This window comes from Apodemus sylvaticus, chromosome 20 (genome assembly GCF_947179515.1).
Source record: "Apodemus sylvaticus chromosome 20, mApoSyl1.1, whole genome shotgun sequence".
NCBI classification, from domain to species: domain Eukaryota; kingdom Metazoa; phylum Chordata; class Mammalia; order Rodentia; family Muridae; genus Apodemus; species Apodemus sylvaticus.
Window position 1 is genome coordinate 18,945,489 of NC_067491.1, and position 21,072 is coordinate 18,966,560.

The following is a 21,072-nucleotide window of genomic DNA, read 5'->3' on the forward strand; positions in this document are numbered from 1 at the left end:
AATGTTTATATTTTGGTGTGTATGTATAAATAGGTGTTTTCCTAACAAATGGAGGTGAATAAAATTCCAAAGTTAAAAGCGAAAGACAGGCTGAATTAGTATCTACTGTGATAATGAGGTATAATAATACATGGCTCTCAAGATCACAATCCTAATATTGTTTGCCTCTAGGTGATTTTATTTCCTTTGTATCCATTTCTACATTTTTCAAATTTTCTACAATCAATATGTATTAATTTAGGAGTAGAAACAAATTAACCACAGAGAAGCTCTATTTCTTTCTGGAGTTAATTTGCCTGCAATGTTTTACAAAGATTGACTTCTTTTCCTCTTGTAATTACATTTTCTGAGTACTTACATATTTTAACTCTGAAGGCATCCTACATAATGCAGTACAGAAGAGATTAACTTTCAAAACCAATGACAACACATCTGTTTTTCTCATCATTCTTATTCCTCTCACTAGCAGATGGTACATGACCTATATTAAGTGATTATTAAAAGAAGTTGCTTTAACATACAAGTCAGTAAATAAAAATAAACAAACCCACTATGACTTTGCCCTTCATTCTAGACACGGTAGTAAAGGAATGAGATCAGGACATGGAAAAATGAGACTGCATTTAAATAAGATTAGGCTAAAATAATTTTTTAACAGCTCATTTTAATTGTTTCTTTAGTGGGTCATTAATTCATTATGGCCAAGGTAGATCATTCTTAGTGACTTCTACATCTAATGGAGTGAGAAAAAAAATCGAACCATAGTAATTGTTTCATTTGTGTTAAATTTGAGACAAATCTTTTTGTAAAAAGTGTATTTTATCAGTTGTAAGTATTGTACCTAATGAGGCTTTAACCCCCAACACACACACACACACACACACACACACACACACACACACACACACACACACACACACACACACATTTTCATTGGATTATATGAGCAGATGAAGAAAACAAGTACCCTCCTGATGCTTTCTCCTCCTTCATCCTCTGTGCGACTTAGGTTGCATGAGAGCAATTGCTAAGTTGCTAATTTCCTTGCTGTGCCACTCAGTGTTTTTTCCAGAAGTTCCTGATTCCTATTATATTGTTAGCACAGTAACACAACTGATACAGTAACACAACTGATACTGTAGGCGCTGACAAGTGAAGGAGAAACAGCTGTGTGTCTATGAGTGTCTACATAGACATTTAGATAGAATATTTTAAATTTAGTTATTGACAGTTCCACACATATGTATACAATATATCTTGACCACATTCACTCCCAAATGCCTCCTTCTGCTCCTCTGGGACATTGTCTACACTTCTTCCCTGCACCACTTCCCTGTCCTCCTTTTTGTTTGATAACTGGCTGAGTTCAGTTTGTAGTGCCTGCTTGAGCAGGTTTTGGGGTTATCCTCTGGAGCGCAGTGGTCCCACCCCTGAAGAGAAATGATCCCTCTCCTCCAGAAGCCTTCAGTGGCCTAAAGGGTTGGGGCCTCATGATGGTCTATCCAAGTTGGAATATTGACTGGCATGACCTGGTTCACAACTGCTGTGAGTTCATGAGGCCCAACACCTGTTCTTGTTGCAAAGACAGCATCTCATGGCCCTCTCCCTACCCTCTGGCTTTTGTGTTCTTTCCAATGTTCCCGAGCCTGGCTGGCATGGGTGTCCCTTTTAAGACTGAGGACTCAAAAGTCACTTCTTCTTGTACTTTGATCAGTTAGGACTTTTTCTTACTGCAAAACAGCTTCTTTAACCAAGGCTGAGAGTAGCACTTAATCTATGGGTATCAATATAAATGTATAGAAAGAAGTTCTCAACATATCTACTTAGTAAAACAATGACAGTAGTTCTCCTGTAGGGTCTATGACTTTTCCAATCATGCACTTTTGACTAGATATATACAGTACCAGGTATGAGACACTTCCTGTGGAGCAGACCTCAAATTAAAGTAGAGAGTGGGTGGTTATCCCGATAATATTCATGCCATTATTATACAAGGAATAACTATTCTCATGACACAGAGCTAAGTAAACACATTAGGATAGATGGCTGTATTCTCACCTTTCTGAGTGAGATACTCAGAGCTACCCTGCCAAATGCTGATGGGAGAAGTGGTCTACATGGTTGGGTTACCTCAGTCTTTCCACACTTCTCGTAAAAGAAGATACCGGCAGAACCACTGAGCACAATGGTTTAAGCATATGCTATTGCGTGATGACTTTGAGAGTCATGTAATATATTAAGCTTTCTGAAGAGTCTTTCCATTCTACAACCCTAAGGAATATGGTGGTTTTCTTGTAGGAAAAGCCATCAGGGTTGGAGTAAAATATCCACTATGGCTATAGCTTTTAGGAGTGGTACAGTTGTAGTAAAAAAAATATTAAAAATCCCAGTCCAGGGTTTCTACCCCACCTTTGGTTATTGAGTTCCCAGATAAAAACATGCACACAGCCTTTCTATTTACAATGTGCCTTTGGCAGCACAATAGCTGGGCAGGTGCCCATCCTCCATGCTGTTAGAATCTATTTCCTAATGATGACCCCAAATTATTACTTGCTGTGTTTTATCTGGGCTGCTCTTAGCTCCGACTGGGCAGCCTCAGAGCCATGCTCTCCTCTTTCTATCCCTCTGGACAATCTGCCCTCTCCTCTCCCCTCCCCTCCCCTCCCCTTCCCCTCCCCTCCCCTCCGCCCTCCCCTTTTCCCCCTCTCTCCTCTCTTCTCTCCTCTCCTTCATGTTTTTCTTTTATTCCAGGGCTGCTTCTTCCTCCTCTCCTTCCTTCCTTGTGGTCCCCTCTCCCCAAGCTGACAAAACCTCAGCCCCACCCATGTCTCTTCTGCTCAGCTATGGGCTGTTGGCATCCTTATTTACCAATCACAATTAACTGGGGGCAGGGTCTACACACGGGAGCCTACAACATGCCTGCCTCCCAGGGATTCATCAAGGCTTCTGGTTGGGACTTCTTAATGGCAGTGCTGCCTCATTGGACTTCTTAATGGTACTGGTGGCCTACTGACTCATACCTTCAATTCAAATGCCATGAAAGTAAGTCACTTGTGTATAGTTATACACGTAGTAATGAGTCACCTAAGATTATATAGTACTGCTTTTGGCTACCTTCCCTTACCAACAAGAACTATTGTTTCAGTATAATACCCAGAAGAACTTTCTAGAAAGAGATAGGACTGAAGGAAGTAATACCTATTGTATTGAAACTTTTTATTATATCAATTGTTTAAAGTAGCAATAGAATTCCTTTAGTCCCATAAGTTTAGAGTTTGGTATAGAGTCTACACTGTAGACTCATGGGTTACCTCTATTATATTATTTTGTCTTTATCACATAGGAAAACATGGTGTGCAGAAAAATAGACTGTTTCACTTAAATGGTTGGTTCCCAAGCTTAGTCTCCAGTAACAGAATGAGGTGAAGCTCTTCCATCTATCAGCTGATTGGATCAGGTTCATATGTGCTGTGTGTCCTATCAGCTAATGGAATCAGCTTTCCTGTGCATTTCACCTCCTTTCTTAATGTGTACTATTGACCCAAAGTTACAGACATGATTAGGGAGAACTACATTAATTAGGCATGCAGTCTTTGCTAACTAGAGGCTATTCATATCTCTAACGCACAAAACGGCTTTTGTAGGAAAAGAAACATTGTCAGATGTTGGGAGGACTCATGAGATTGTATTTAATAGCTGTTATTTTCAAGGATTCGGTTTATGCAAATATTTGCATTTGCTGGCTTTCCCTTTCCATCAGGGCAAAAATGCCATAAATTTATGCCAACGTACTTTTAAAGTATTTACATAGATATTTCCTTTGCACTCCAAATAGCTTATAATTTTCTGCTTTTCTTTGTTTATAAAGACATTTAGAATAAAGCTTGAGGTCCTGGGAGGAGAGGAAGTGTGGGTGGGCCAGCAATGAAATTGAAAAGGTGTTGGTTCTAGACATCTCTGTGCTCGGTGGTGAGAAATAAGATACCTCTATATCACAACAGTTCTATTTGCTATGATTCAGAGAGGAAGGAAGCATCTCATGAATGATTAACTACTTCTTTGATCTCCAAATAGATATTTCATCTCTAAATGTTACAGCATCATGGAGACATATGGTACATAGATGCTGCCATGAAAATTATCTCCATTCAATGTGTACATTCTGACGGGGGGGGGGGGGGAATCCCAGTACTGACAAAGGGAAGTAGAGACAAAGTCCTGTTCCTAACCAAGAATCTTCTTGCAATGGATTCCTGCTGGGAAAGGGAAATCTGTTTGCTCCAATGGAGTGACCCTGAGCCTGTCAGCTACACTCCAGGGCAGGCCCCATGCTCAGGAGCAGTTGGCCAACATAAAACAGAATCCTGTGTGTGTGTGTGTGTGTATGTGTGTGAGTGTGAGTATGTGTGTGTGCATGGGTGCATGTGTGTATGTGTGTGTGAGTGTGTGTATGCACGGGTCCATGTATATATTTGTGTGTGTGTTTGTGTGTATGAATGTGGACCTGTGTGTGTTAGTGTGTATGCATGTGTGAAGGTGTATGTGTGTTCATGTGTGTGTTTATATATGTGTATACTTTTTGTTCCACTTTGGTTTAGCATTTTTGTCTTGTTTGTTTTTTATTTGTTTGCTTTAATTTTTTGTTTTCTCTTTCTTTCTTTCCTTCCTTCTTTCTTTCTCTCTTCTTCCTTCCTTCCTTTCTTTCTCTCTCTCCTTCCTGCCTTCTTTTCTTTCTTTCTTTCTTTCTTTCTTTCTTTCTTTCTTTCTTTCTTTCTTTCTTTCTTTCTTTCTTTCCTCCTTCCTTCCTTCCTTCCTTCCTTCCTTCCTTCCTTCCTTCCTTCCTTCCTTCCTTCCTTTCTTTCTGCCTTTGAAGAAAGAACATGGAAGGTCAGGGAAGATCTTGGGGAAAAAGAGAATATGATCAATATATGTTGTATGATTTTCTTAAAAGATTTATTTATTTATTACATGTGAGTACACTGTAGCTGTCTTCAGACACTCCAGAAGAGGGCATCAGATCTCATTACTTATGGTTGTGAGCCACCATGTGGTTGCTGGGATTTGAACTCAGGGCCTCTGAAAGAGCAGTCAGTGCTCTTAACTGTTGAGCCATCTCTCCAGCCCGAAAAATTTTAAGTAAAAAGCATTTTCATTCAAATTTCACGTACATACTAAACCATGCCTCTAGCTTGAACTTTTAAAACAAAACATTAGTATGCTGTTCATTTTATTTTCTTGTTTGTCTTATAGTTCTATCAGTAGAGACTGTCACTGTTACTCTGGAAGGATTGTGTAGAATGAATCTCCTCCTAAAGAAGACTGAGATGCTGCAGACATTTCCCCCAAATCATATTCTTAACCATACACCTTACTCTAACCCACTCATTTTCCATATGGTAACTGAGAATTTACTGGGATCATCTCATTCTCATTTGAAGAGATAATTTAGCTCTTGCCCCCTCTCTCTTGTCCCTTTCTCTTGTCTCTCTCCCTTGTCCCCTGTTCCCCCCTCTCCTTTCTTCTCCCCTCTTTCCACATGGTCATGACCAGCTCTCACCCCACTATCTTTTCTTTCTCTCTTTACTTCTCTATCTCTTTTCCTTTTCCTACTTTTCTATAAAAAAGCTTTGAAACCATTAAAAAAAGAGATAATTTAAATTTTTGAAAAACAGTGGTTTTATTTCAGAGTCATTTGTATGGTTGGGAAACTCTAATACTTGAAATATTTTTACTAGAGGGTCATTAAATGCACTGTGTGTTTACCTCACTACTGATAAAGAATAGATTCAAGTATGGTATGCCTTTCAGAAGGAGCATCCAGAATTATAATCTGTTGCCAGAGGCCAAGAGAAAGACTCAATGTTCTAACTTAATCTTTATTTTTCCCCTTGAGACAGGATCTCACTATGTAGTCTTAGCTAGTTTAGAATCCATTATCTAGATCAGGATGGCTTCAACTGTAGGGAATCCTCCTGCCTCTGCCTCCTGGGTTCAGGAGGAGCTTATTTATACTACCATACCCAGATCTAGGCTAATTTTCCCTCCCTTTTTCTTTTTGTTTGTTTTGAGACAGCATCATTTGTTGCTCAGGCTGCCTTCTAGCTTGCTCTGTGAGCACTGACTATGGGACCTGATCTTGCCAGGTCTGTAACTGTCCTGGCAGAAACACGGGCATTTGAGAAGAGACATTTGTTCTCCTTCCTTTGGTTATCCATCTATTGAAATAATGGATGCCAAGACATTGAAATGAGTTACTTCCTGGGATAAGGAAAGGGGTCAGAGCCTAGGGCTGCCTGCCACGGGGCAGAGGGAGGAGCTGGTCTTCCAGAAAGTGAATTCTCGCCCTCCCCCAACTCTGTCAGACCACTTTACATAGGTAAGAAGATGATGGAAACTTCACATCAAACCCTGAAGAATGAGGGGCAGTGGTGGTGCACGCCTTTAATCCCAGCACTTCAGAGGCAGAGGCAGGCGGATTTGAGTTCGAGGCCAGCCTGGTCTACAGAGTGAGTTCCAGGACAATGAGGGCTACACAGAGAAACCCTGTCCCCAAAATAAAAACAAACAAACACCCCCCCACACACACACACACAAAGGGAAAAAAAGTTTAAAAACCCTGAAGAAGGAATCTGGGCATCTCTGGACCTCTTTGCACCTCTTCCTAATACAGCTACTTTGACTAAAACTCCCTTCTCTGCTTTTCACGAGTGCTTTCTGTGGTGGCCAAGCTCAGCTCGTAAGGCTGCCAGGTTTCTGATCCAACTCCAGCAGTGCATCTACCTCCCAAGTACAGTTGTGTATCACCAAATCCCTAATCTGGGTTTACTTTTTAAAAGATTTGTTTGTTTGTTTATTTAAAATATCTATTTATCTATTTTACGAGTACACTGTTGCTATCTCAGATAGACCAGAAGAGGGCACCGGATTCCATTACAGATGGTTGTGAGCCACCATGTGGTTGCTGGGAATTGAACTCAGACCCTCTGAAACTCAGGACCTCTGGAAGAGCAGTCAGTGCTCTTAACTGCTGAGCCATCTCTCCAGCCCTAAAAGATTTATTTTTAATTAGTTGTATGTGTATGTGTTTGTGTGGATATATATACACACCGAAGTGAATGTGCCTACAAAGTCCTGAGGCGTCTGATCTCCTCGGAGCTTGAGCTACAGACAGTTGTGAGTTACCTGAGATGGATGCTGCAAACTGAACTTGTGTCCTCTGGAACGTCAGTAAAGCTCATAACCACTGAGTCACCTCTCCTGCCCAGGATTGACTGAACTGTTAGCTAGCTGATAAGGTTAAGCTTCTGAGTGCATAGCGAAGGTCACTGAAGAGCCTTCATAAGCAAAGAGAGAGAGCTCAATTGGGGTTGTAAACATATAAAATTCTGGTGGAATATAGGCTGAACCATTAGGACCGAGAAGGAGCCCAGACTTTATATCATCTATGCTGGGTCTTAGAGTCAATGACAGGTCATAACTGAGAAAAGAAAGGATACAAGATCTTATGCTTCATCCTGGAGAAAGAATAAGGAAGTTATCAAGTAGGTAGGTAGACAAGGAAGTTTCTACCAATTTGTGTGAGAGCTGGCAAGGGCTTGGTATATAATGGGTTAATAGAGTGCAATTTCCTATGCAGATTTAAATCTCAGTTGTTCGTAGGGTATACTATTTGTAGCATGATGTTTACCCAATATCCATTCAATCTTCTTTCTTCCTCTGTCTGTGGTATTAAGCAACCATTTGCTGCAGGAAAAACTGGGTACCTTTAGTCACAGTATAGTAAGTCTGGATGAGGCAAGGTTGAGCCAGAGAGATTCTACTCAGTTTAGGAAAAAGACTGACATGGAATTCTGGCCAACATAATAAATATTTCTGCAAACAGGATGAGAAAGGCTTGAAGAACTGAGCTTTCAATTTCATCTTGATCCAAAGGCAGCCAGAAGACTTCCACACTGGGCAGAGACAGAGCACCAGGAGCCTTCAAAGCCTGCTTACACAGAATCTCGCTTCCTCCAACAAGGCCACACCTACTTCAATAGGGCCACACCTCCTAATAGTGCCACTTCCTATGGTCAAGCGTTTAAGCACAAGAATGTATGGGGGCTAAGCCTATTCAAACCACTACACCATGCACACCTAAAATCTCAGACTTTGAAGGTAGAGGCAGGAGGATCAGGAGTTCAAGCTCATCCTCCATCGCGTAGTGAGTTTTGAGGTCGTCATGGGCTACAAGACACCCTGTCTTCAAAAAACAAAAACAAAAAAAAGTAGAGAAGTAAAAGTTAATGAAAATATAAAGAACAAAATTCTTGTCCATTATTAGTGACAATATAAATTAGCACAGGAATATAAATTATACTTTTTACAGAAAGCTATATGATATCTCTTCAAAAAAAATCTCAAAATAGCATTAGAATGGAAGCCAAGCAGGTCTGGCACACACCTTTTATGCAAGTACTCAGGAGGCAGAGGCCGGTAAACCTCCATGAGTTCAAGGTGAGCCTGTCTACAGAGCAAGTTCCAGGACGACCAGGGTCACACAAAGAAAGTCTTTCTTGGAAAAACACAACAAAACAAAAATTACAATGGGATCCAGTAATCTTGTTCCGGAGATTTACATCTGGGATGGGTGGGAAATCTTGGAATTGGGGGCTTGGTGATGGTAGGAATGGGTAGGGAACTGGAGACCCTATTTTATTTTTTACAGTGCATAAACCATACATTTTGTTGTTGACTTCAATTAATTTGTATTTTGTGAGGTTTTGCCTTAAAATTCATAGATGTCACTGGTCTATAGTTTTATTATAATATCTTTGACTTTGGTGTCTGGATATCGTTGACTTTATGGGATGAGTTTAGAGGTGCAAATTTTCTTTCATGTCTCTTGTTTTAAGATTCTGAGAGTGTGTCAGGTTTTTGGTGTTTGGTAGCCCTCAACAGAGAAAGCGTCTGGCTCTAGGACTTTGCACTGTAGGTCCTCTTCTCTCCCCTTCTCCCTAGCCCATCAGTCTCTCTACTAGTTATAAGCCTAGTCGGCGTTTTTTACTTCATTATTTACAATTGGTAGTTTGTGGTTTTCTAAGAATTTGAATTGGACATTTCATCTACATAAACCAACATTTGGGTATGTAGTAATTCATATCGCTCTTGTATAATCCTTTTTCTTTCTGCAGAACCAATAATATTTTCCCACATTTAATTTCTACCACATTGGGTCTTCTCTGTTTCTTTATCAAGCTACAGTTTGTGTCTTGGTTAGCTTTTACTGTCAAAAGGAAGTATAACATAGTGTGATGGTTTGAGCATGCCTAGTCCAGGGAGTGGCACTATTTGGAGGCATGGACTTGTTGCAGGAGGTGTGCCACTGTGGGCGTGGGCTTTAAGAGCCTTATCCTAGCTGCCTGGAAGCCAGTATTCTGCTAACAGCCTTCAGATTAAGATGTAGAACTCTCAGCTGCTCCTGTACCATGCTGTCTGGACACTGCCATGCTCCCACCTTGATGATAATAGACTGAACCTGTGTACCAGTAAGTAAGCCAGCCCCAATTAAACATGGTCCTTATAAGAGTTGCTTTGGTCATGGTGTCTGTTCACCGCATTCAAGCATCTAACTAAGACACATGGGAGTTTCAATTGAGGGATTGCCTTGATCAGATTGGCTTGTAGCCAAGTTTGTGAGGCGTTGTCTTGATTGCTAATTGATGTAGAAGGACTAGGACTACTGTGGGTGTTACCATCCCCTAAGTAGGTGGGCCTATACTATATAAGAAAGCTAGTGGGGGGGCACAGGCCAGAGAACCAACTAGCGAGTCAGTCAGTAAGGCAGGTTCCTTCATGATTTCTGCTTCAGTTCCCGTTGAGTGCCTGCCTTGACGTCCCTTAGTCATAGACTGTGACCTGGTAGTATAAGCCAAGGCAATCTTTTTTTCCCTCTATTCTATCAGCTCATAGTGCTTATCATAGTGACGGACATCAAACCAGAACTGTTTGTTAGTTAAAAAAAAGTTTTCTGTTGAATAAGTAACTTTTCTTCTTTTCTGCAGAACCAATAATATTCTGCCACATTTAATTTCTAGCACATTGAATCTTCTCTGTTTTTTCATTGATTTTTCTATTTATCACTGCTTTAATCTCTATTTCATCCACTATTTTGGGTTTAGTTTAACTTAAAGTGTAATAATAGTTGATCGAATCTGCTTCTTTCTAAATTAAATTTTGATCTTTATCAATGTGTGTATGTGAGTTGTATGTACTTTAAGACATACTTTTCCATACTATTATCTTTGAAGACAGAATGTGTTGTACTATTAAGATGAAATGTTTTTATGTAATGGGCAGAATTGTCTTTCTCTGTGGGATACAATAATTTAACTTCTGGGGCTAAAGATGGCTCAACAGCTAAGAGCACTTGCTTTTTTTTTTTTTTTAAAGATTTATTTATTTTATGTATATGAGTACACTGTTGCTTTCTTCAGACATATCAGTAGAGAGCATCGGATCCTATTGCAGATGGTTGTGAGCCACTATGTGGTTGCTGGGATTTGAACTCATGACCTCTGGAAGAGCAGCCAGTGCTCTTAACCGCTGAGCCATCTCTCCAGCCTCAAGAGTAGCTTATTCTTGCGGAGGACCCAGGTTTGATTGCTGACACATGTGGTGACCGCCCCTCTCCCCCAGCCATCTCTAGCTCCACTTCTGGGGTATCTGATCGTCTCTTCTCATCTCTGTGGGCACCAGACATTGCATGTGGAACACAGAATACTTATACCCATAAAGTGAATAAAATGTAAATTTCTTAAAAATGCAACTTCCTTAAATTTTAAATATATACAAAAGAGCAACTTCCTATTGATGCTATATATTAGATTTGATAAGTCAGTGTTACAAAGATCAGTTCCTAAGCTCTTCTTGAATTTTCGTTTTTATTTCCGCTCCCCAAAGGCAACCACTTTCAAATTTTCATGTTACTTCTACTTACATATATGCGAGCAGATACATTTATATAGGCTTTCACTTTGTGGCTCAGGCTACCCTCAAGATTTCGATCTTCCCCAACCTCCCAAAAAGTTGGGATTACATGTTGACATTGCAACGCTGGGCATTAAAAAAAAAAAAAGCCCCACCCAAATCTGTATTTTTTCTTAATTATAGCTTTCTTGGAGTCCTTCACATTCGTCTCTGTGCAGACTGCCCTTTTTGACGATGGCCACAGAGATGCCACTTACACAATGACTTTATTGTTGTCCTCCATTCAGGACTTCAGATTCAGTTTACAAAACACACTTTCGCCTCCATTGCGAGTAGGCTTTTTGTTCTCTGTCATTTCCTCAGCTTGAATTTGGATCTTTTTTTTTTTTTTTTTTTTTTTTTTGATTTTTAGTTTTCCAGAGCTCAGTTTGGTTTCCTGGATAGTCTTTTTTTAAAAAAAAGATTTATTTATTTATTTATCTATTTATCTATTTATCTATTTATTTATTTATTTATTTATTTATGTGAGTACACTGGCACTGTTGCTGTCTTCAGACACACCAGAAGGGGGCATCGGATCCCTTTTACGGATGGTTGTGAGCCATCATGCCGTTGCTGGGAACTGAACTGAGTCCCCCTGAATATTCTTATATCCTAAATGTAAACTCCTTTCCTCTAAAGACCTTGGCCGTAACCAAGCAGCCTGCTGTACTGTGCATCACTTGCCTGGGGCTGTTCTCTAGGTGCCTTCCGGTTGGCTTTCATGATTCCTCCCTTTCAGATGGAAGATTTTCAGGTTTGAGGTGATCTAGCTGTGACACCTGCTACGCCACTTATCACCAGTGTGTCCCCTGTCTTCCCACACCACTCCCTGAGCATCCCTCCTGAAGTTCTATATCTGGCAGAAGAAGACAGTCTTCCCCAATAAAGGGGGACAATTCTTTGTCAAGGGTATGCAAGTAGATACGCTCTCCTTCTAGAACTTCCAAACAAGTTCTCAAGGTCCAGATTAAAGGTTTTCTTCAACAGTGCAATGGCTATCAAGTCATATTTAAGAGATGGACATTAAAAGTAGGTTGAGGCCTGGCAGGATGCATTAGTTCAACAAGTGCCTTCATCCACTAAGGCATCTTGTCTGAGTTCAGTCAGGTAAGGGTAATCAGTTCAGAAGGTAAAGGGTTTTTTTGGGGGGGAGGGAAGAGTAGGGGGATCAACAGGGACACTATAATAGATTACTGGGCAGTGTGGAATTTACTAGAAACCTTTTTAATGCCATGGACACAGGCAACATATGGTGAGGTCTCCAAGAAGATTTCAGGCCCTGGCACTAATGAAAGAAAACATGGCTGGATGGCATATGCTTTAATTCCAGCACTCAGGAGGCAGAGGCAGGGGGATCTCTATGAGTTAGAGGCCAGCCTGGTCTACAGAGCTAGTTCTAAGATGGTTAGGGTCCCCCTCCCTCAACAAAACAAAACAAGGAAAGAAAGCTTGTCAGGGTTTCAGAAATGTGAAGAGCCCATGTGGCATAAGAAGAGTTTTCTTGAGGATGTGGAGTTTCATAGTACAAGTATGTAGTCAGATGCTGGTTCACAGGCAGGAGGCAGGGATTGGAATCTGGAGAAGGATTTGTTACCACAATCCTCCTTGATGTTAACTCACCTCCCAGGTGATCTAGTTCATGGCCCTGGGATGTCTGTCATCCAGGAACTCAGGGACAATGAGAATAGGTTGCTGCAGATATTGTGGCCTGAGCAGAGACTAGATCCTAAAATTACATTTTTACAGTAGAGGAGACAACTGGCTTTTGGAGGTAGTTCTGATGTTCACACACAGGCTGCAGATGGTCCATTTTGCTTGTATGCACACACACCGACTAAATACATATTTTTAAAAAAGCTAGCTAGAAATCTAAATAATATAGGACGCAGTTGATGTTGTTCATTACTATGCAAAGATTTAGTTGGGTCACTTCAATGGGTATTAAATCTAAAAGCACTCATAGGTTTGAGTCCTTGATCCATTTCTCAGAGAGGAATCCTGTAATCTTTGGTTTGTTACTGAAATCTACATTCACCCCGTGGTCCAACACTGATTAAGCCCGAAGGGTGATGTAGTCTGTTGTTAAGGGTTCAGGGAAAAGGCTGGTTGAACCTAGATAGAGGAAATACTGAGACAAGCTCTGAGGCACGTGGTCCAATCAGAAGCTAGGGTGTGAGAGAGGGGAAGGGAATGTTAATTAAAGGCCAAAGTTTAGTCAGGTTAGTAATCACTTCAGCTGACTGCATGGCAAAGCTGACTAAGATATATATCTGGAATCATATTTCTACTCAGGCATAAAGCAGCTCGTGACTTTTGAAAGTCATTAACCTCTAAGATTTAATCTCTTCAACTGACAAACATGGGGAGGATATGTCTTAAACCCCTCCTTGGTCTACAGTTTCTTTTTTAAAAAATATTTATTTAATGTATATGAATATACTGTCGCTGTTTTCAGACACACTAGAAAAGGGCATTGGATCCCATTACAGATGGTTGTGAACCACCATGTGGTTTCTGGGAATTGAACTCAGGACCTCTGGAAGAGGAGTCAGTGAGCCATTGCTCCAGCCTGGTGTATAGGTTTTTTTGTTTTTTTTTAAGGTGTTTACCATTAAAATTTTTTTCTTACATCACATGTTTATTATTAGAGAAGGACTATGTAGTTCATGGGTAAGATTTCAGGAATTTGTGAAACTATTCATTGCTGGGGGAAACAATTAAAACTTATATTGTATGCTATCTTAAAAAATGTTCACTTGCTGTATATATGCTCATTTTACTTTTTTCTCTAATCTAGTAAATGGCTAGAACCTGAAAAAAAAAAAACACACTGAAATGCTGGCCTCATTTCTTCCCTTTACAAGCAGAGGTTTTCCTAAAGAAAAACAGATTCTCTTACCCCGCGTTACTACAGAATTGTGCTATACCAAAATGAGGGGTGAGATGTAGTTAATATCACACCGAGTGTCTAGCTATGTGTCAGTAGAGTCATTGTAGAAATAAAAAAATGCGTAGTTTTTGCCTTCCAATAGTCACTGCACAGTAGGAGGGCAGTATTTTACAGTGTGATACACAGAAGCTGGGAAACTGACCTGGAACCGGTGTCTCTTTTGGACTGACTCCCAATCCTGCTTTGAAGTAGCCCCTTGATTCTTCTTTGGGGATTATCCACACTTTCAGTCCATATTTTCTTTTGGCCTAGACCTCACTATGTACGTCAGGTTGGCCTTGAGTTCACAGATATTCACCTAACTTTATTTTCCATTCTGGGTGGTGTGTGCTATATGATTTCCTACCTTGTTAATTAGAACATCATATAAGTAGACACTCACACACATGAATACTTATACATGAGTGCATACTTAAATGATGTTCTCTTATAACAATAGTTTATAGAGATCAGCTCAAGGATAGATACCATAGTCTGAGTCAATGACATCTGTTACAGTCGGAAGCAATTGTAGAACGTCTTACTATGTCACCCGGGTCAGCCTTTAGCTCAGTAGGTAGTCAAGGCCTCAGCATGTCTGCTAGTCAGGAGGGATGCTATGACAGCGCATAGTGTGTTTAGAGTTTGTCAGATTTAGCTTACAGATAAAAAAAACTGGTTCTGAACAGGAAGAACTGAGAGAGGAAACTAAAACTGTATGACAGGAATAATTTGTGAGGATTCTTTTTTTTTTTGGATTTGGTTTTTTAAGGGTTTCTCTGTATAGCTTTGGCTGTCCTGGAACTCACTCTGTAGACCAGGCTGGCTTTGAACTCAGAAATCCGCCTGCCTCTGCCTCCCAGAGTGCTGGGATTAAAAGTGTGCGCCACCACCGCCTGGCTTTTCTTTTTTTTTTTTAAAGATGATTTATTTATGATATATAAGTACACTGTAGCTGCCATCAGACACCAGAAGAGGCATCAGATCCTATTACAGATGGTTGTGAGCCACCATGTGGTTGCCGGGATTTGAATTCAGGACCTTTGGGAGAGCAGTCAGTGCTCTTAACCACTGAGCCATCTCTCCAGCCCCGATATTCTACATTTCTAAAAAGCCACTGAGTACCTGTTGGTGCTGCTGGCCTGTAGACATCATTTGAGTAGCAAAGGTTTATTCCTCTTTTGAGGAGTGAATAAATTGTTTAAGTAAAAGGCACAATAGATGGAGGCATAGGGGGTAGGGTTTAGGAGAGGGGCGTGGACTGGAGACACCTGGGAATTATTTGGAAGTGATGACACCAGATGCGGGTAATAAAGGCAATAAAATATCGCTCCAAGGACCAGCACCTAAGGAGCACCGGAAGGCTGGATTAAGAATGTCAAGTAGCCAATAAACTTGGGAGGCCATATTTTCAAGGAGATGCCTTCAGCTGTTAAGCTGATTAGGAGAAATTATTATCAGATATTTAAGAAATAAGGTTATTGTTTTGGTTGTTTTTTGTTTTATTATGTTTATTTGTTTGTTCGTCTTTTGTAGTTGTTTTTTAGACAGGGTTTCTCTGTGTAGTCTTGGCTGCCCTGGTAGACCAGGCTGGCCTCAAACTATCAGCGGTCTGCCTGCCTCTGCCTCCCCAAGTGCTGTGATTAAAAGTGTGTGTCATATTACACCCAGCTAGGAAATACGTTTTATTTTTATTTTCACAAAAGTTAAAAAAAATGTCTCCAGGACTGTTAGCATGCTTGTCCAATGTTATATCAGATATTTAAGATCTTAGTTCTTTGAAATTTACAAAAAAAATTTAGAGTTAACTGCAATTACTTAGCATTATATTCTTCTTGACAGTGTAAAATTTTCACAAAATAGTGGATTTTCTCCTTTAACCACACTACTCCATCCTTCAGAGCTAGCAGAAAAATCCAGTTTTGATTATTTGGACTCCATTTGCTACCCACTTTCACTTGGGGGAGTCTAGTCTACAAAGAAGCCCCTGTGCTCTCTCGCTGTGCCCTGTGAGCTTATTCGGCATCCGGATCCAGGCCTCGCTTGGAATCTCTGACATTTGGTGTTCAGAGTCCCTACTGGGGCTCAGCACGCGTTCTCATGTAAGACCTAGGCACCTCTCTCCCCATTAGATTTCCTGATATTCGCAGAACCTGCAAATCAAGTTTCCTGCTGTTCCATTTGGTTGCTGCTGACATCAGGTAGCCTGAGAAGGCTCCAACTGCGCTGGCAGGTTCGACCCTTGTGTGAGTGAAATGATACTTGTTGGGTTCATAAAAAGAGAAAGAGGTTTAGAGAATGTGGTATACGGCGGTGTGGGGAAGGGGGTGCCCCAGAGGGCCCATGCCCAGGCACCCCTTCCTCCTGAGGGACCAGACACACACCGACATGGTATAGAGTGGAGTTTATTCAGGGCAGAGGATGGGAGTTAATGGGGTAGTGGAGGCAGAGAAAGGAGAGAGAGAGAGAGAGAGAGAGAGAGAGAGAGAGAGAGAGAGAGAGAGAGAGAGAGAAGTGGAGGCCAGCCATGAGCACGTGGAGAGAGGTGGAGAGAGGTGGTAGGGGAGGAGAACCGAAAGGGCAGAGAGGAGAAAGAGAGCCGAGGTAAGAGAGAGTAAGAGAGAGGGGAGGGGGTAAGCAGCCTCCTTTATAGTGGGCCAGGCCTACCTGGCTGTTGCCAGGCAACTGTGGGGCGGGGCATACCTGGCTGTTGCCAGGTAATTGTGGGGTGGAGCTTAGACAGATCCTAACAACACTTATAGGGGTCTCTTAAGGAGATAGGAAAATACAGATAGTTACTTTACGATTCATGACAGTAGAAATATTACAGTTTCTACAGCGAAGTAGAAACGAAAACAACTTTTTAGTTGAGGTTGGGGCGGGGGCTCACCAAAACAAGAGAAAGTGTATTAAAGGGTCGCAGCTTTAGGTAGGTCGAGGACTACTGCTAACTGCTCTCAGATGCCAATTTTATTGTGCACCGGAGCTCAGTCTCAGAGCGCTGCTCTGAGGAATTAGATTTTGAACTTAATAGTTTACCAATCTGTTTCCAAACATGGGGGAGATCCCTATGAATATACACAATCTCTCTTTTACATGCTGAAGCTTGGGTGAATTTTGGAATTGAAATGGAGGCACCCTAAACTATGTGTTTTGGACTTCTGAGCGATAAAAGGCCTGGTAGTAACCACAGTTTCTATAAAAATACCATGTTCAAGGTCATGCGTGAGTGGCAGCAACGATACTCATATTCAGAATCCTGTAATATCAAGTCCCTGCGTACATCAGCTCGAGGGATCACAATCCCGAATTTATCATGACTTATTTAAAGCAAGAAAGCTGGGACAGCGTGTCCTGGGTCTAAACAAGGTGCTCCTTCCATCACAGCCAAGAGAGTCGCCGCTTCTCAAGTTAAAAGTGCCACGCCCGAGCAAACTTCAAAAGCAGAAGGCTTCAATTTAAAATGGGGGGGGGGGGGGGGAGGAGGGAAACTTCATGCGCACGCGCAATGCTGCATGACAGGTCCACCCTCTTAGCATCCTCATCACGCATGCGTCTAATTGCAGTTCCCGCTACTCCCCGCCCCTTTCCCGCCCGGATGTTATTTTAGACCGACCGGATGTTGTTGTGAGTCCGAGAGACACGTGAGGTTCTGCTACGTCATCACCAGGCTCGCGCGGGGAACATGGCGGCGGCGGGCGTTGTGAGCGGGAAGGTGAGTAACGGCACCGGCTGCTGCGGGTGCCCCTGGCCGGTGGCCTGCGGCTGGTGGGCGGCCGCCGAGGGGCAAGCGAGCCGCGTCGGGCTCAGGTGCGGCCGGCGTGTGACAGCGAAAAGGCTCCGCGGGGTGCGAGCCGCCCCTCCGGGGTGCTGGGTGAGCTCGGGGTTAGACGGTTCCTACTCCCAGCGGTGCAGGCCTCGGCGCTGTTCCCCGGCTCTGTCCCGCAGCGCGGATCCTTTCGGGGACCTCTGAATCCGTTCTTCCCCCTACCCCCGTGACTCTAGTTCTTCAGGTCTGCTCTTCCGACTGCAGAGCCTCTTCTTGTAAAAGCCTTTCGAGGCGCCACCCAAGCTTGCTTGGCGCTCTGTCTTCTTTCGGTGAAGGCGTCGAGTCACCCACCATGCAGAGCAGACCAGGAGGAGCTCTGCAGCTGTGCTCGCAGCGCTTGGGGTCCTGTTCGAAAATTACCCAGATGGTTAATGGTTGCGGGCATTATGTTGGGAGCTGGCGATTGACACCGTGGCTGGGCTCATCTAGAAAAGCCTTTATTAAAACATTTGCTTCCTAGATGTCTTCGGGGTGTTTCTGTGTGTGGGCGTGGGTGTCTGCCCTGCTGTTTTACAGAGACTTGTCAGTGACACCCTCCTAGTGGGTTAGGAGCCATCATTAGGTACGGAGGAGAGTATACTGCCAGTTGATACGCGGAGAGACAGTTTATGCATATATAGGATTATCTGCTTCATGACATGTACCTGGCAGCGTTTCCCAGTAGAGTTATTTCGCAAACGCCCGTGACCGGCTTGTAATGACTCAGAGAACACTAAGAACTGTTTACTTGTTGCAGTGTTCCTTCAGTTTCACGTATGTTCGTCTCGCTGCATTTCCCCTCGTTTTGAATCTGTCGGCGTTTGTGCAGTAGCAGGTTCGATTGTGGAATAACAAATAATGGTCTTATCTTCCGTGTTGATCTGAATTGTGTCCTTGGAAAATTGGATAACTGAGACTTCTCTGTTCTTCGTCTTTATCTGCAGAACGGAAGGGATGCCAGGCATCCTGTATTGGAGTGCTTAGGAGCAGACACAACAAGAGTGCTTAGTGTTACGTATTCTTGCTTTTTCGGGAAATAGGTTGGGTGTCCTTTTAGGGTTTACTTATATCGTTGCCTTTTTTTAATTTTTTTTTTTATTTTTTAGCCTTTTTGTATTGAGATGAATGCTAATCAACTCACTACAAACGAGAAAGTTATCTTAGTGTCTTGGGCTGGGCTGATCCAACCTGGTACTTTCCAAGATGAGATCTTCACAACTTAAACTACACTTCTCTTTTCCAGTTTGCTTGGATTCTGAAAGGAACCCTTGATAAAGCGGTTCTGAGACCTAGGGGGCTCCCCACCTTCTACAGTCGTTAGTACCGCTCACAGACTGACTTCTTAAACTTACTCTGGTCTTTTGTAACTCTGCTCCATCACCTAATTTGACTGAGGTGACCGTTCATGGCTGCTCCCAGCTTTCCACTGAAACTGTGGGAATGCACACCATTATGTGTTCTTTCAGCCACTGTCTGGATCAGCATATTGTGTGGAATCCTCCCTTACAAAGTTCATTTCTGCCATACTTGTTGTGGTGTCTTTATGTAAAAAGACTTCATGGTATTTCATGCTGGATTTTTTTAATGTAAAATTTTTGTTTTTGCTTTATCAATAATAGATGAGAAACCTTTACTATGTTAAGCAATCCAAGCTGATTAACTTGTCATAAAAGACCTTAGCTTTATGCTTTCCTATTTAACCTTCCTTTTGTTTAGGCAGAGAGAATATGGTAGAAGTGAGTAGGTAAGCTATTTTTGTTTTTCGAGGCAGGATTTTTCTGTGTAGCTCTGGCTATCTTGGAACTTGCTCTGTAGACCAGGCTGGCCTTGAACTCACAAGAGATCTGCCTGCCTCTGCCTCTGAGTGCTGGGATCACCTTGTCTAGCCTGAGTAGGTAAATTATTGATCTCTTCTCTTCCTCTTCCAGAGTTCAGTTGACTGTTGAGTTCAGAGTTACAGTTGTGGATGTTAACAAAGACACAAAAGATTGAGTTGTGATAAGTTAACCGGGCCAGACACACCTGGCTCTGCTGCCAGTTCTAAATGTCAGTGTTGGTGCTGCTCTCCAGCATGGGGAGAAGCTGCGGACTGCATCGAAGGCCTGGAAGTGAAGAAGGAAAGTAACCTTTTTTATTCAGAGTAAGAAGGAACGGTAATGGTTAAGAGTGTAGAGCCAGATTTGTTTTATAAGCTGTCATTTCCTAGTGACTTCAGCCATTCTCTTTGCTTCTGTCTCCTCGTCTGTAATACAGCAACAGTACTGGCTTTATGTGGAGTTCTAGGGATTAATTACTAAATGCATTCATGTGTGACCTGACCTGGAGTAGATGCTGTGCTGGCACTATTCTTTGTATCCGCTTTCCTGGAATTGATTGGTTGGATAGGGCAGAATCTTAAACTTAGAATATATTATTTTGGTATGGGTGTAAGTTATCTCTTTTTCATTCTTATTTTGGGTATTGAGAAATTCCGTGTTTTAGAAGTCATTTTGGTAGAGAGCCTAGCCTTTAACAGCTGAGCCAGTTTTGTAGCCCAAGACCTCATGTTTTGATGATGAATAAATGTCATTATCCTATGGCACCAATTAAGGAGCTAGTCCTAATTGCTTAGGATCAAACCTGGCTCAACGTCTTGCGTTGTATGACTTTGGGAAAATTAGCTAGCTTCCTTGTGTCCATTACCCAGTTTCATAGAGTGGTATAAATTTACCTCCAGAATGGAGCTACTGGTGGATTAAATGAATTAATATTTGTAAAACATTTAGGGTAATTCTTGGCATCAAGCATGTGCTCGATAAATATAGATGTTTAACTACTGTTAAGGAATATTGTTTTTGAATAGTTATTTATTCATGTGGATGGTTTTCTGCAAAGAAATATAAGGTAGTACACAGATATGAAGGTAGTATAGTTAGGAAATAGAGGGGAAAGTATGTAATGCTGGGAACTAAATGGTTGGTTACTTAATTACGCTTTAGTGAGCTACTATGTGGCTGTGTTGTCTTTCATCCAAAGTAGAGAGAGTCTGTTCTACTCTTAAAAGACACCCCCCCTCAAAAAACTAGTTTGAGTTTAGCTCACAAAACATGGTCTTCTGTGACTTTTTCCTACTGTGCGATATAAATATGATTACAGTGTGCCCGTTTCCATTGGTGTAAGGAAAATCAAAGTGGAATCAACCCCCAAACATCCTGCAGTAGGAGCCAGCACAGTTGAGTGAACGCAGAAGACCAGTAGAGTGCATTGGAGTCTTCCAGCTTTGGCCAGTTTGCGTGACTTGTGTTTCTATTACTGTGATGAAACACTATGACCAGGAGCAGCTTGG

General features: G+C 41.9%; 1 protein-coding gene across 1 annotated transcript in view; it reads left to right on the plus strand.

Annotated features, from left to right (window-relative positions):
- Positions 1-17,564: 17,564 nt before the first annotated feature.
- Positions 17,565-21,072, plus strand: part of Tbc1d15 (TBC1 domain family member 15) — a 52,587-nt gene continuing 49,079 nt past the window's right edge. The window contains exon 1 of the mRNA XM_052165730.1: positions 17,565-17,654. Within this exon, the coding sequence (XP_052021690.1) occupies positions 17,625-17,654 (30 nt within the window). The 5' untranslated portion in view covers positions 17,565-17,624. The remainder of the gene's footprint in view (positions 17,655-21,072) is intronic.